Below are 17,168 nucleotides of genomic sequence, written 5' to 3'. Positions count from 1 at the left end.
TGCTCCAAATTGAGAGTGGCAGGCCTCTTGGGTTGGCCACTGTGGGAAGACGATGCCGGCCTAGATGAATATATGGGCTGATTCTACACACCTCTGGCCCCTCCTACCACTGGCATGTGGCCCCTGGATGATTGCTAAGAAGGGAATGCAGCCCTGGAGTTGAAAAGGGTTCCCTATACCTGGCATAGGCAATTAAATACAGGGGTTACCTTTTTGGTTTAGCCCTATTTATCTAATGTCCGTGTGCTTATGTGAGTGTGTGTGTTCTTATATGTTAATAAAACAGGATCAAACAAATAATTTTAAATGTAGGAATGGTTTACAAAGAAACAGACCATACTTGCACAATTAATTCCCCTTCCCTTAGTCCCAACTGTATTATATCAGGGGGCACAGGAGGAAGAGAATTATGGTTTTCTCTTTCCTTCTTCGTCTACGTCAACACTTCTCTCTCCCCTCTCTAGGGTTTGTAGCCCTGGTTACTATCACACTTCAGGAACCCAAGCTTGCTTAGCAAGGAGAAGCCTGAGCTGCTGTTTTTCCTGAGCAGCTGGTTTTTTCCAGGCTCCAAGATGACACAACCGAACAAATAGTCTCCCAAAACATATCCTTGAGCTCAGTTCACACTGTTCAGCAAAACAGATGACTTCTGGATCTCTCAGGAGACTTTGTTTATCTGTTAAACGGATACATACAAAGTGGGCAAGCATTCACACGGCAATTTAGTCCATCTCTCTATCTGCTAATTTACACATCATATATGAGCTTTCACATGACCTAAAGGCCACTTCCAGGAATCGTGTGCAAGTTTAGCACCTATCTCTGTGCTATTTGCTTCCGGCGGGAGGCGGGGGAGATGTTTGCAACACCACAGAAATGAGAGCAAAGATTTTGGGATAAATCAGCCTCATATAACTAGCATGCTGAAGTCTACTTAATGTATAAAGGGGTTAAGACCATAGAGTAAGCTGTTCTGCTGGGCTTAGCTAGGTCACACCCCCTCACCTTGGAAGGAAGGGTAACCAAACTCTTTGTTCTCTCTCTCCCACCATGTGAACTGCCAGAAAGGATGTCTAAGCTGGATGGTCCAAGCTTAGACCACATGACTTTAGAAAACCATCTTTGTGTTTCTGTACAAATAATTCATAAACATTTACCATTGTGAAACCAGAGTTGTGCTGCTTGTCTTTTCTTGCTGATGCATGGAAGAGCACATGAAGCTGATCTTTGATGAGTTTGCAAATAAACCATTTTTAACTACCAAATATGTGATCTCTTTATATGCTAAGAGAAGTGGGGAACTCTGCAAAAAACTTGGAAGGGGGTATTGTAAAGGTGTAACACGGGTGGCGCTGTGGAGACGCGGGTGGTGCTGTGGTTTAAACCACAGAGCCTAGGGCTTGCTGATCAGAAGGTCGGCGGTTCGAATCCCTGCAACAGGGTGAGCTCCCGTTGCTCGGTCCCTGCTCCTGCCAACCTAGCAGTTCAAAAGCATGTCAAAGTGCAAGTAGATAAGTAGGTACCACTCCAGTGGGAAGGTAAACGGCGTTTCCGTGCACTGGTTCGCCAGAAGCAGCTTAGTCATGCTGGCCACATGACCCGGAAGCTGTACGCCGGCTCCCTCAGCCAATAAAGTGAGATGAGCGCCACAACCCCAGAGTCGGTTATGACTGGACCTAAGGGTCAGGGGCCCCTTTACCTAACAGACTAGATTCCCATACTTTACTTTGCTGCATGTTTTGTGATTTTAAATTTCTGCTGGGGTTCTCTCAGCAAAGAGTACTTGCCCTAAACCTGGATCCCAGGCATCTGGGGAATTCCCCATTATTTCTTTTTTAACCACACCTATAGCATTTTCTGTTTTAAAACAATTACAATTAAAAATAATAATAACAAAAGTTGTTCTTTATTCTGTTATATTTCCCAAAGTGGCTTTTAGGTTGTTTGAAAACTCAAGTGTAATGTGCAAATCCCAAAAACAGAATAAATGGCCATATGAGTGCAGCCACCGTTTATCTTTCTATTTTAAAGTGGAATGATGTTGTCAGGTCTGCCTCTAGATCCCAGCTCACAGAGGACCAATGCCCGGTGGATATAATATACAAAAGTCTTTATTGAAGTTTAGTTTCCATTTCAAAGCTCTGGGCGCGCAGACCCACGTCTCGACGCTAGACCGGCTAAGTCCCCTCTGACTCACTGCTCCTCCCACACCAGTTTAAGATCCTAGCCCGGCTCCACCTCCTACGCTGTTCTTTCCTTCGCTGGGTCCTTCTGCCCTCTGGGGTTTCCTCCTTCCTGGACTCCTCTGACGCTGACCCCCCCTGGTCTTCCCCTTCCTTCCGGCGGGCTTTAGGACCTGGCTCCCTACCCGGGCTCCCTGCTGTGCCGCTCGCCTGTACATTTGAACTTGGCGCTCGCGCGCCCAGCCGGTGACTTTCCTCTTGACCGTTTCCCCGCTCTCCGATGGAGGCGTGGTCAATCCTGACTCATCTCCTCTCTCTGGTGGTGAGAGCACTGGTCCCGATTCCTGGGACTCCCCCTCCCCACTGCGCTCTGGTGGGGAAGCTGGTCCTGATTTCCAACTGCTGCTCAGGGACTCCCCGTTGGCCCCTTCCTCCTGGGGCTTCCCCCCTGGAACCCCCCTCGCTCTGACCATCGGCGCTCCCTTCTGTGAGTCCTCCGATTCGCTGGAGAGGCTTGTGGAATAACTCTTTCCACTGTCACTGCCTGCGCCCCCCTCGGACTCCTCCTCCTCACTCTCCATTTGCTCCCCCTCCTGTGTCTCTCCTTCTGAACCCCTGACAGATGTTACTGGTTTTTTGCTGTGTATGTGTATCTGTTACACTAGCACAGTAAAACTATAAATGCACACAGCTTCTGACTGTGCGTCTCTGGTTTTATATATGTGAACGATAACCACACCGCCACTGCTGAATGTATTAATCAGGCCTACAAAGCATTTTTTTAAAAATGTTGCTTTGATGCTCAGTGTCTGTTACTGATACATCACCCCACTCTCTAGTCCCAGCTTTACAGCACAATGCTGCCTTGATTAATTAGAACAGGTGAGAACTGCTATTCCTACAGCCTTATCTTCATATCCTTCAGCGTTTCACAGATGGAAACAGAGCCAAGCTTGTAATAAATAATCACCATCCTTAACATTTGTATAGCACTCTGAGTCTTCAGAGCACTTTGCTTGCATTGCAATGCTTTCAAAAACCACGTAAGGGAGGGCTGCAGTATTATTCCCCATTTTACAGGTGGGAGGACTAAGTCTGAGAGATGGAGGGCTTGTTTAAGGCCTCCTAGTGAGTTTGTGGCAAGAAACAAGGTCTGAACTGGGGAACTCCTGGTCCATAGCTCAGATTGCAAGTTGGTTGATAGCGGATGCACCAGAGCAAGATAGAATTTGGGGGCCTTTGTTCATTGGGGTGTTATTGTTTGTTTGTTTGTTTGTTTGTTTGTTTGTTTGTTTGTTTGTTTGAAATGCAAGCAAATATTTGCTAGAAGTGCAACAGCAGGGATCATTCAGTGTGCAATTTATGGGTTAATTCTGTTAAAGTTAACTAGCCAGGGGGATGGATGGATGGAGGCATTGCTTAGCAACCAAGCAGAGTGAGGTAGTGCATGCTCTGATTGGCTGTGTAGTTCTGAGGTAATTTTCCTCTGTATGTTTGGTTGAATGTCACCATGCTATGTACAAAGCCTGAACTAAGAAAAACGGAACCTTTGTTCTCTTCCCCTCAAATTATACACTGCTTGGTTCAGTTTTCTCAGTAAAGGGGTATCAAGACTTTTCTCTTTGGACTCCCTCTGTGTTATTTAAGTGACTTTGCTAACAATATTTACAATGAAAATACCTGGGATTGCCACTAAATTCTGCAGCTCTTTCTTCAAATTCATGATGTCCTTACATAACTGGATATCATCCATCCTAGAGAAACAGAAAAAAAAATCAGGATGGGGAGCATAATATGTGTTACTTCCATCTTCCTGCGGAATCAGTTTGATTAGTGAATATTGTTTCTATATTTATTTATTTATTTATTTATTTATTTATTTATTTATTTAATGTTTATTTATTTCCCTTTTGAGGTTGTTTTTATTAAAGGATTTTCATACTTAGCAAGGGTACCTACGACCCTTTTTTTCAATTCATAGAGTCCTTTCTACAGGTCAGTTACATTCAGCGTTTATGTTTATTAAAAATATGTAAGAAGTTCAAAAGCATGTAAGAAATAGGAAAACAGGAAGGAAAAAATGCAATTGAATAAATAGAAACATTAATATGGAAGAAGAAGAAGAAGAAGAAGAAAGAAAGTACAATTTTTGGTCACTACATTCACAATCAAGAAGAAGAATTGTTCGGCTTAGAAGTTAATAACATGTTCCATTCACAGTTCACAAACTCCAGTTCTGATATATATATATGGTTAAGCGCTTAAGGTCTTGGGTTTTTTTGCGGTTTTTAAATTCACTTTGAGGCATTTCAGAGCAAAAGGCAATGAATAAATATAATAAATAATAAACTATTGAGTTTCTGCCTTCCTTCTTTTCCTCTCATACAACTTGTAAGCTTAGTCATGACTGTGTATTCATACATTTTGGCATCATATTCTGTTGTTGCTGAGATCAGAATCCTTTTCCTGCAATCATACGAGAGATTAATTCTCTTTGCTGCAGAGGAGTTTTTTCTGTGTGCTTGTCAATAAAAAATAATGCAGGTTCTCGGTTGATTTGTATTTTTGTTCTAAGATGGTGCTTGCTGTCTGTTGGTTGTTGTTTTTTACTGTACTTATATGAAAAATATCTTTTTAGCAGTGTAATCCAGAGGTCACAGTTCCCACAGATGCCAGGGTAGCTGCCATGACCTCCTAGGATGCCCACAAAAGGTCTCCATAATGATATCCTCCTGAGAATTGGTTTGCTCTTCCTGATCAGTTCCTCTTTGGGTAGACTCAGCCACTCACACCTCCATGGCAGCCATTTTGTGTTTTGGCACACCACTTTATGGGGTGCTGACCCGTCAACCTCATTCTGCCCTCAGCCACACACCACCTGCCTGGCTTCCTGCTTACAAAACCAGTCCTGGCTATCCGCTTCCAACTTTTTAGTCTCAATGCTGCCCTTATGGAACTCGGCAGGGAGGAGGATGGGGACAAACTTAGAATTGGTTGATTGGCTCTGGCGCCACCTACTGTTAGGCTCCTTGTTGTCCCTCCAACCAGTCTCAGCTGCCACTACTATGTGCTCCACACATAGACCTCTCTATCCACCACAAAGGAGGAAATCTGTGCTGTCCTACGGCTCCCGCAATGCCTTCCCAGGGAGCAAAGGATTGCAGCCCAGCTTAGAATTCTTAGGTTTCCTCTCTGGGACTCTTGCTTGGTTCCTTCTGATCACAGAACCGGCTTTACACAGACACATAGCTGTCAACGTTTCCCCTTTTTTTAAAGGGAAATTCCCTTATTCCAAATAGGATTCCTCACAAGAAAAGGGAAAAGTTGACAGCTATGCACAGACACAGACACAGACAGACAGACAGACAGACAGACAGACACACACACACACACACACACACACACACACACACACAGAGGCTTCATTGCATTAAACGGCAGCGCCTTTTCCTTTAATTAACCATCTTAAAATGTTGCTTTTCTCTTGGGGGTAGGGAGGAACCAATATTAAACACATGCTCAGCAATAAGCAAATTGCCTATTATGTTCTGTGCAACAGCACTTTGAGAAATGGGATTCATATCACGAGAACGATTGTCTTTGAGGGAAATTACAGCGTTAATTAGAAGGCAACAGTTTTCCTGGAGGAGAAGGAACACTGGAAATGGGGAAGATCCTTGAGCCAGCACTGCCAGGCATCTCTCTAGTGAAGTCACCGGAATATGAGAAGACCAGTAAAGTATGTGATCTAGAACCACACTTCTGGTGGCACAGTCTGAAGGTGCTGGTATCTGCAGTTTTCACATCAGTGCAGACTCAACTCATTAAGTGTTGGTGCTGACCTTTAAAACCCTAAACGGCCTTGGCCCAGTATACCTGAAGGAGCGTCTCCACCTCCATCATTCAGCCCGAACACTGAGGTGCAGCAGCAAGGGCCTTCTGGTGGTTCCCTCCCTGTGAGAAGTGAGGTTACAGGAACCAGGCAGAGGGCCTTCTCAGTAGTGGCGCCCGTCCTGTGGAACGCCCTCCCATCAGATGTCAAGGAAATAAACAACTATCTGACTTTTAGAAGATATCTGAAGGCAGCTCTGTTTAGGGAAGTTTTTTATGTTTCATGTTTTATCGTGTTTTTAATATTCTTCTGGGAGCCACCCAGAGTGGCTGGGACAACCCAGTCAGATGGACAGCATATTATTATTACTATAATTATAATTATCAAGGAATGCACCATCTGTAACCTGCAGAGATGGGTACACACCCCTTTGCCTGAGGTGTGTACATGGGTCACTGGACTTCAGGGAACAGGGCTGGCCCTGATGCCCCCCCCCCTTTCTCTTTCTCTCCCCCCTCCCTCTCCCTCTCTCTCTTACACACACACACACACCTCTACACAGATCCGCTGTCTATATAAGATTTCCCAAAGCAACATTTCCAGGGCCCTGTTAATATTTATGAAAGTATTTCCGACCCAGCAGGGGGTCATCTTGGTTCTCTGCAGAGGGGAGGCAAGAGGGCAACTGGAAGAAGAAACCGCTCTCTAATTGGAAGCAGCCAGAGGAGGACACGGACTAATTGCCTTCTCTGGCCAGCAGACAAAATGGTTGGGCCGCCTGCTAGGCGCTTGATTACTAGTGCAAAGTCGGGTCTCTCTACATGCTCTGCAACATGAGATATAATTGCTCCTGAGATTATGAAGCAGCACACTTGGTAGCTATTATTAACTGACTTAAGAAATGAAATGCCTCTCTGGGGAATGGATACTGGATATTGTGAGGAACAGGGGATCTGCTGGTGCCAAGCAGTGAGATCTCAAGTCTCCAAATAGAGATTATTAATATATTATTATTATTATTATTATTATTATTATTATATGCTACCCATCGGACTGGGTTGCCCCAGCCACTCTGGGCAGCTCCCAACATTAAAAACTCAATAAAACATCAAACATTAATACTCCAGATGTAGAGCATCACATGCTAAGCACAGGGGTTGCCAATGTGGAGCCCTCCAGAGATTGTTGGACTACAACTCCCATCAGCCCCAGCCAGCATGACCAATGGAATTTGCCATCTAGCAATATCTGGAGGGACGTGAGTGCCGCTGTGGTCTAAACCACTGAGCCTTGGGCTTGCCAGTCAGAAGGTTGGCGGTTTGAATCCCCATGACGGGGTGAGCTCCCGTTGCTCTGTCTCAGCTCCTGCCAACCTAGCAGTTCAAAAGCACGTCAAAGTGCAAGTAGATAAATAAGTACTGTTCCGGCGGGAAGGTAAATGGCGTTTTCGTGCGCTGCTCTGGTGTCGGTGTTCCGTTGCACCAGGAGCAGCTTAGTCACGCTGGCTACATGACCCGGAAAAACTGTCTGCGGAGCGGACAAATGCCGCCTCCCTCGGCCTGTAAAGCGAGATGAGCACCACAACCCCAGAGTCGTTTGTGACTGGACTTAACTGTCATATATGACTTTTAATATATGGAGGGCACAAAGACTACCCTTGGTTTAGAGGACAGCCCAATTGGAATGAATAGGATTCAAGACAGTAACGTCCCATTGATTTAATTGGGTCTATTCTTAGGCCACATTCGAACTGTATGTTTAAAGAACAAGCATACTACTTTTAAACAGTCATGACTTCCCCCAAAGTTATATGGAAGTTGTAGTTTAATAGTTTTCAGAGTTGTTAAGAGACTCCTGTTCCCCTCACAGAGTTACAACTGCCAGTGGGAGGCATCATTTCCCAGTTTGCCTCAAGCAGCAAAATGTTCCTGGGAGGATGAATTATGGGGGAAGAAGGCAAAGCCCCAGTCAAACAGGAGAGGTTTGCCAAAGCTCTCCCAGCGGCGGCCTTCACATCTTCCCACCTGATCAGTGATAAATAGTGCCGAGTGAAGCTTCCATTGTGAACACTGGGGAAATTAAAAGGGCAAACTGGAAACGAAAAACAAACAGGCCAAGGGAGGAAAAGTCAATGAACAAAGCACGATAGACAGATGGCTCCCTCCATGGCCTTTTCTACAGGGGAGAAAAAACATTTTGATTGCAAATGTTCTGCACTGTTCGAGATGCAAAACGTCAGGGGGGGAATTCAGTGCTCACAAGGCACGGATTTGACTCTGACTCACTGGGTCTAGATGGAATTTGACAAGACAGGTGTTTACTTGACTGTACAGTACCAGGTCTGGGTGGCTCCTAATCCTGCTCTTGCTCCTAACTACTATTTTGATCGTGACATACTTAATGGCTGTGCTGACAAGGCCCATCATTTCCAGAAGCTTTTAATCCCTTGCTGTAAATTTGCTACAGGCTTGAAACTCGGCTTCCCTGATTGACGTTGTAATAGGAGGAGATTGCTCAGGGCAAGAAATGATAAGGGCAGGCCTGGTGCCAGTCAGCTTGGGCAATGGCTGAGGGGCTCAGGTGCTAGAAGGTCACCTCCTGACTGAGAAGCTGCACCCACCACCCTTCGCCTAGAGCCCCTGGGTGCCTATTTTAGTGGTAGATTGGCAGCTGAGCCACTAGTGAATGGGACTGAAGCTTGGCTGCCATCTGTGGGGGCTGGCTGCCATCTTTATTTACCCAGAATTCCAATGCCTCAGCCTTTAGATCTTTAACAGGGGTGCCCAAAGTGTGGGAGGTCAATGGCGTACCTGTGTTGAACACTTGCACTTAATTGTAATACAAAAAAATACAATATAAGGAATAAAAGTTTAAAATCATGCATCATTGCTACAACAGAAGAACTACTGAGCGGATTTTAAAATTCTGTATATTAGTTGCCTAATAAAAAATAGCTATACAAAATTATGCGTGCCCATCTCTAACACTTTCCAGTTTTTCAACTCTTCTCTTTTGCAGGACTTCAGTTCTTCAGATCTCTGATTGGATCTACATTGATCTTCTAAACATGATTAAACATGATTGAACATTCTATAAGGTCCAATGGCAATTTCCCTTCGTCAGTGGCTCAGTGCTCTGCAGCGCCCTCTGGTGTCACATTTTAATAATGCATTTTTAATGCGATAAACGACAAGTGTAGATCCACTCTCTGACTCCACAACTTCCTTCCACTAACTACCCCATCTTCTGGTTGGACTTATATTCAGTATTTCCACTCCTCCTGGCCTTTTAGTCAATCAGAAAGAGGACAGAGTCTAGGTTATGTTTCTACGTCCTGTGAATTTTCAGATTCCTAGGATGAGCTTTTGACCTTCCCATGCAGAACTTTTCCCCATGTACTTTTAACCTTCTTGTGAATTTTGGACCCGCTTGCCATTGACTCTGGCTCCATCCACTGTTTGGGCTCCCTGCCTTCCACCTCACCAGTCCCAATGGGTACCACCCATCACTGAGAAAAAACTATTTACTTACATAAACCTGAGCTCCGATTCTCTCCTGACTAAGACTTCCCGAAGTCTCTGGATCTTTGCCATCTCCAGTTCTATCTCCTCGGGCATCATGGTAGTTTCAGCCATCGAAATGATGTCAAGCTGATCTGTACAGGATTTAAGACAGACAGGAAATAAATGAGGGTTTGCTCATGTTGGCTTAAGAGTCTTTTAAATAAAAGAAGACAGAACAAATCACATGGAGTTCTTCCATCTTTAGGAAGAGTCACATACCTTAGATAGTGAGGCTTGAATGTGTTCAGGGGTTCTGTTATGATATCATAAGCCTTCCCGTTACCTACCTATAAATAAGCTGAATATTCTCAAACTGTATAGATATAGTGTATGGCTATAGGGGTATAGCTATATCAAGCGGGAGCTGCAATGCTTTTGTTTAGGGTTGCAGCCAGCCACGCCCTCTCGCAGGAGACTCCATTCCATTACCATTCTTCATCTTTCATTCCCCCTAAAAGAAATGGCATTCAAAGCCCACTGAGCCTGTTCAGTCCTCTTTGGGTTGTTGTTGTTGTTTTGTAGCTTCTCCCTCCCTCATTTTCCCCTTAAACATTTTGGGCAGTTTGGCAGATCTTGGTTTTCTGCTGAGCCTGCTGAACCTGCTGAGCTCCACAGGGAGCTACAGTCAGATCCTGCAGCTTCTGACATACACAGGGCCAGAGATAGCCACTGTGGTTCCTTCATCATTTTACACAGCACGGAGGGGAAAGCATCTCAGATCAGCTGCGTAGCTACTTCCATCTCAGTGATCATGAAACAATAACCTCACTTCAACTTTCATGGTTTGGCTAAGTAGTTCCCATTTCAAATACAAACTCACTTTTCTGGTTTTCTTCCTTTTTAAATGAAATTATTCAGTAGCTTGCTTAAAAGCATATTTTTGCACCGGTATTCCAGAGGAAGGTTGTGGAGCAATAAAGTATTTGTGAACACGGATTGCATTAAGATGGAGACCTCAGAGTTCAGCAATAATTTATGTGATGGCACAGCAACCCGTAGAAGGATCACAGGTTAAAAGCAGATGAGAGGAGAACCAGATGGTACAAGCTTTAAAACAACATCATTAGTGGAAATGGAAATCGCCACAATGGGCGGGAACATTCACTGGGGCTGCACAATAATATCACCTTGGATATATATATATATAAATACATAGGTATACATGAGAATGGGAGAGAGGGAAGTCACCGATTTCACAACAGCAGAGGTCAAAAGGGGCCAACTCAGATTCTACCTTTTGCTGGGTCAAGTGATTTTGCTACCCTAAAAATTTCTGTTGCAGTCCACTCCATCTCCCTGCATGTCACTGTGGGAAGCAGAGTCCTGCTGGAGCAGACCAAAGGTCCATAGAGTCAAGTGAGCTCTCACACAACCTTTCTGTACACTATCTAGACAAGTAAACAGCAGAGTTCTAGGGTACATTTGGGCCCAAACTCATTTAAGAGGGGTATAAGATGTTAACCAGCCCAAGGCCTGGTTGAAGAGGAACATTTTTGCCTGGTGCTTAAAGGTGTATAATGAAGGCCCCAGCCAAACCTCCCTGGGGAGAGCATTTCACAAATGAGGAGCCACTGCAGAAAAGGCCTGTTCTTGTGTTGCCACCCTCCAAACCTCTTGTGGAGGAGGCACACAAAGAAGAGATTCTGATGATTATTGCAGGGTGCAGGTAGGTTGAAGTGATGTTCATGAATTTATAAACCTGACCACTGTGCCATGCAAAACTGGGAAAATATTGCCTTTTCCCTTGCCTTGCTTGGTTTAGCTGCAAGCTAATTTCTAGAGAAGAATTTTGTAAAGGCTTTTTCAGGTGTCTGGGTTGTCTTTGTTAATGCTAAAATAAATTCTGTAAAGGAAGTCCCCAGCTGTCAAAATACTCTGCCTTGCGGACTGAAGATAATAAACCAAAATACACAACAAAGAGGTTTGTGGCACCTTAAAGGCTAAGTAATATATTATAACGTAAGCTTTCATAGACTCAAACCCATTTTGACAGATGCATGGAATGAAGCATTAGTTGGCAGGTATATAAAGTAGAAAATTGTAAGGTGGAAGTAGAATAGCAATGATATGCAAACATTACAGTCAGTAATAATTAGAAATGAGAGGTTGTCACACCCCAAACCATCTTGGTAAGCCTTCCTCACTTCTATGCTTTCCTGAAAGCCTGATAACATTTTATCTCCCCACAGTCTGGGACTTTCAGAGTGATTTTGTAAGCAGACTGCATTTGGATTTCTCAGGATACTGCCAAAGATAATGAATTGGTGTCTAATGGACTGGAATTAATTCTTCCTCTCAACAAAAAGATCAATGATTGCTGTCTTTGGGGCAGTTGACTTGAATTAGGGCAGTGTGGGGGTAGAGGGAAGAGAATCTAAGTTTCTTTCCATTGCAAGTTTTGGAACAGTTGTTGAGGATTGTATTATTGGGAGGAACAGGATAGGTGGCCTGGAAACCTCTGCTGAAAAACCTCCACAGATGTTGAGCCCAAGTGAAATGCATGCACACAAATTCACTCCTTCAGCCCTGAAAATTTGGGGGAGCAACAAGTCAGCCTGGCCCTCATTCTAAGCCACACGAGGCGAGGTTCAGTCAACAGACAGACAGCAGTTTAGAAGGGAGCCATGATTGTCCCAGTCCAAGTTTGCTGCCTTGGGACGAAACTATGGAATTTAAGCACAACGCGACAATTTAGTGTTCCCCAACTGAATGTGGTCCTCAAGCTTTGGTTCTGCACATGAGCTTCTCAGCTGTGGTCTATAAAAGCACTGATTGACGGCGCTGCTGTTGACATTTCCCAAATTCCTTTCTGCCTTTCTCATTAAATGGTCCATGTTACCCGCTAACTCTTGCCGCCTCCCTCATGGGGAAATTCTGACACTCTAATTATTCCTCGCCTGCTGTGTCTGTCAATTTTTAACAGCTCTACTTGGCTAAGTGTTTAATCACACAGTCCATGAGCATCACACTTTACCTCTCTCCCGCTCCCAACCCACCAAAGGGGGGGGGGCGAGCTTTTTAGTTTTTCTCATGTGCAACAAATAAATGACCTTGTTCCGGCCTTCAGTGACAAACCATACCATAATTTCATCTGTTACTTCCTATGATTACATTTCAGAGAGATGAGGGAACCTACATTTCCTTTAATGCAAGAACCCCAATGCCTCTTTGCATCTCATTCTGGGTTGTCCTATGCCAGGGTTTGCCAAACTTGGATCTCCAGCTGTTGTTGGACTACAATTCCCATCATCCCTAGCTAGCAGGGCCAGTGGTCAGAGTGTGGTGTTGTTCAGGTTCTGCTTGCAGGTTTCCCATAAGGATCTGGTTGGTCACTGCAAGAACAAGATGCTGGAATAGATGGACCTTTGGCCTCATCCAGCAATCACTTCTTATGCTTTTACAAGTTCCAGTCCTCAGCATGTCCAGTTTGTCCTGGAAAAGATGCCTGAAAGTCACTGCTATTCAGTGTAGACAGACAATTCTGAGATAGATGTGTTTGTCAGTATCCAGCTGCTTACGAGGTTCCTAGGTCTGTGCAACATCATGCTTTGCATTATAGTCTTGGTGAGGAAATTGGTAGCCCTGAGAATCAGGCCTTAATATCATTTACTCTAAATATTCAATTAAATCTGTTTCTGCCAGCTTAACTAACAAAATGCCTTTGTAGAAGTCTTCAAAGAACAAAGTACAGCCTAGTGCAAAAAGAAGCATGCAAAGTCTCGTTGCTTTCTGTGGTCTTAACTGCATTCAAATGGGTGCTTGGATTTCAGTAGTGCCATTTTAATCATGACATCTCCCCGGGTCTCAGGTTTTCCATGCTTGATTTAGCTGCTTCCTATTCCTTTCAGGGGACGCGGGTGGTGCCTTGGGTTAAACCACAGAGCCTAGGGCTTGCCGATCAGAAGGTCGGCGATTCGAATCCCCGCAATGGGGTGAGCTCCCGTTGCTCGGTCCCTGCTCCTGCCAAACTAGCAGTTCGAAAGCATGTCAAAGTGCAAGTAGATCAATAGGTACCGCTCTGGCGGGAAGGTAAATAGCGTTTCCATGTGCTGCTCTGGTTTGCCAGAAGCGGCTTAGTCATGCTGGCCACATGACACGGAAGCTGTACGCCGGCTCCCTTGGCCAATAAAGTGAGATGAGCGCCGCAACTCCAGAGTCGGCCACGACTGGACCTAATGGTCAGGGGTCCCTTTACCTTTACCTATTCCTCTCTCACAGGAAGGTTGGAAGCAGCCATATGCTGAGTCAATTGGTTTATCCAGCAGCAGTTTTGCAGGGATACAGACAAGGATGTCTTCCTATCTTGGGCCTGGAGAGGTCAGGGATCAAACCTGTGACCAGGTGCTCTACCACTGATCCAAGCCCCTTCCAGGATCTTCAGTCTTCTGTTTTTTATAACAGCCTGGTTCTCTCTTCCCACCCCCAAAATCCTAGTCTCAGAGAACACCTCACCACCCCAGTAATTCTCAATCCTCCTCAACGCAGCATTCAAACACAATACAATCACAGGGGAGTCTTTTCAAAAGCGAGCCAACTTCATATCAGCCACTGGATATTCTCAACCATCTCTGCAGCAGCTGGATAAATAATTCTAGATGACTGTGCCAAACCCAACAAAGGCCCAAGCAAGGCTGCTATGGAGATTTCCTTTCAAGAGCTGGTGCATGAAACACTCCTAGGCAGGCCAGTAATTAAATAGTTTGAGCGGTTGTTGGGGTTTTTTCCAAAGAAGCTTGGAAGATGGAGATTAAACACAAGGCTGCTGTCCTTGGATGCATTTATTTATTTTTAATATTACATTTATTTCCAAGGATCTGAAGGTGGCTAAATTGGTTCTCCTGGGATGGTTATATAAGTTCTCAGTTTCAATGCGGCATGCTCCTGAACAAGTATCAGGGTGGACATACAGTGGTACCTCAGGTTACAGATGCTTCGGGTTACAGACTCCGCTAACCCAGAAATAGTACCTCGGGTTAAGAACTTTGCTTCAGGATGAGAACAGAAATTGTGTGGCAGTGGTACAGCAGCAGCGGGAGGCCCCACTAGCTAATGTGGTACCTCAGGTTAAGAACAGTTTCAGGTTAAGAACGGATCTCCAGAACGAATTAAGTTCTTAACCCGAGGTACCACTGTACTGCTACTTTTCCAATCCACACAGGTCTTAGAACTTCTGTTGTCCCAGACTGGAAGAAGCACATCTCTCCAGATGGCAATAATGAGGAAACACGGTGGAAGCATAACAGAACAACTAACAAAACAGAATGATGTGTGGATGCTCTATTAACATGCTAGTATTGTATCAATAAAAGGGACATGGGTGGCGCTGTGGGTTAAACCATAGAGCCTAGGACTTGCTGATCAGAAGGTTGGCGGTTCAAATCCCCGCAACGGGGTGAGCTCCCGTGGCTCAGTCCCTGCTCCTGCCGACCTAGCAGTTCAAAAGCACATCAAAGTGCAAGTAGATAAATAGGTACCGCTCTGGCGGGAAGGTAAACAGTGTTTCTGTGCACTGCTCTGGTTCACCAGAAGCAGCTTAGTCATGCTGGCCACATGACCCAGAAGCTGTACGCTGGCTCCCCCGGACAATAAAGCGAGATGAGCGCCGCAACCCCAGAGTCGGCCATGACTGGACCTAATGGTCAGGGGTCCCTTTACCTATTGTGTCAATACCGTTGCAGAATACATTATACATTGAATAAATCGGGGAAGGGACTGACAGGACATGTCTCAGGAAGAAGGATCCCGAAGCCAAATCTAATGGGTTAATGAAGTAACAGCAGGCAAATTATAGCAATGCACCATGACTATAGTACACACATACATTTCACTGTTGGCTTCATGTCCATTGCACCCACAATCATTTCTTGTTTGTTTCCTTGATATCCCACCTTCCCTCCAAGCTCAAAGTGCCATACATGGTTCTCCCTCACGCCACTTAATCCTCAGAGCAACCCTGTAAGGTAGGTTAGGGGCTAAGAGACAGGGACTGGTCCAACCAAGGTCATCCAGCAAGCTTCGTGACCGAAAGGTGATTTGAACCCTGGTCTCCCAGGTCCCAAGTCTGACACTTTCACCCAGGCATAGGCAAACTCGGCCCTCCAGATGTTTTGGGAGTACAACTCCCATCATCCCTGACCACTGGTCCTGTTGGCTAGGGATGACGGGAGTTGTAGTCCCAAAACATCTGGAGGGCCAAGTTTGCCTATGCCTGCTCTCACCACTGCACCACACTGGGCCTAGCAGGAAAAGGAAGCTTTCCCCCCTGGTTAGTTTTTTCTTGCCCTCCCTATGCTAAGACGAGAGTCAGCAGTCAAATAACCGCAACAGAACTTGGAGACGAGGCATTGTGTCGATATCCTGCGTGTTTGCACAGGAACCACTAATTCCCCACTCAATAAGCCAAGTGCCTTAGGCTAACAAGCAGATATTACGGGGCCTGCTCTGTAGGCAAAATAAAATTCAAATTTTGGCAAACTTCTTTCCACCCTCACACCCTGGTCCTCAGAGGTGGGGGGAAACCCAACACTGGAATCAACATACTACATGCCCTGCTGAACATTCCTCTTTAAAGAGGCCTTTAAAAGAAACCTCTTTAAAGAGGCCTTAAAAAAACAACAACCAAAAATGCTTCCTCTCCTGTTATGAGTCAGTAAAATGGGATTAATTAAGACTTCGCTGCCAGTTCTGAAGAGCAATAGCCAGAATGGCTGAGGCATCTCCGCTTGATTTTCTTCATACACTTTGCCCTCCGAAAGCACTACAAGCAACACTTTGACTCCGCTGTTTGCTTTACACAGTTGCCTCTTGCTTGGCAAATGGGTTGGTGCTATTTCATAGCTGACTGCTGCCGTCTGAAGTGACTTTATGAAGCATTTAATTGCTCTCCTTTAGTGACAGGTGTTCAGCACTTCCAAACAGGAGCAGCCGGACCCTGCCCTGCTAGGTGAAAATGAGAGAGAAGCTTTGTAACAATAGGTGTTTCTCAAAGAGTGGGCTGGGACCAATCAGAGGCTACTTCTTTTAGGTGGGCCTCAGCGCCACAGCCTATCGAGCGCCTGCTCACTTGCTTGCCCCACCCCATTTTGGTTGGACCAACCCCAGGACCAGCATCTCCTTGCATGATGATTAAAGATGGCCGGGAGGCAAAGAGGTTCAGGGGGAGAAGGGAGGTTTCCCTGCTTTGGGGTGGTAGGGAAAGGGCCACGGGCCAGATGCAGATGAGGTGCTGAAGGGAATTAGAAGATTAAAGTTTAATATTTCAGTAGCAGTAAACTCCTCCAAATCACTTCTCATACAGAATTTAGTCTTGAAAAAGGCCTCCTGTTGCCTAGCAAAGCCTTCCTTCAAATTTTACTTTAGTCAAAAGGTGGGAGCCCACAAGAACCACATTGCCACATAATTAATTAAGGATTTTCACAGAAAGCTCTAAAATCAGCCAGCGGAACTCTAAAAAGACCGGGTCAAAAGGAACCAATTAATACACCTATTTTACCAGTGAGGAACACTGAGCCCGAAGGATAAGCGATTAGCAAAAGGTCACCCATTCAAGAGAAACTTTTTCTAAATTGTCAGCTATTGGGAGTCAGAGAG

General features: G+C 45.2%; 1 protein-coding gene across 1 annotated transcript in view; it reads right to left on the bottom strand.

Annotated features, from left to right (window-relative positions):
* Window positions 1-17,168, bottom strand: part of LOC309329308 (bMERB domain-containing protein 1) — a 40,338-nt gene that overhangs the window by 6,799 nt on the left and 16,371 nt on the right. Inside the window, exons 2-3 of the mRNA XM_081840109.1 lie at window positions 9,547-9,670; window positions 3,864-3,937 (exon numbers count right to left, since the gene is read on the bottom strand). Coding sequence (XP_081696235.1) covers window positions 3,864-3,937; window positions 9,547-9,670 — 198 coding nt within the window. The remainder of the gene's footprint in view (window positions 1-3,863; window positions 3,938-9,546; window positions 9,671-17,168) is intronic.

The sequence above is a fragment of the Podarcis erhardii genome (assembly GCF_964252035.2).
Source record: "Podarcis erhardii genome assembly, chromosome: 14".
Taxonomy (NCBI): domain Eukaryota; kingdom Metazoa; phylum Chordata; class Lepidosauria; order Squamata; family Lacertidae; genus Podarcis; species Podarcis erhardii.
This window is presented reverse-complemented; position numbering and strand designations above follow the sequence as displayed.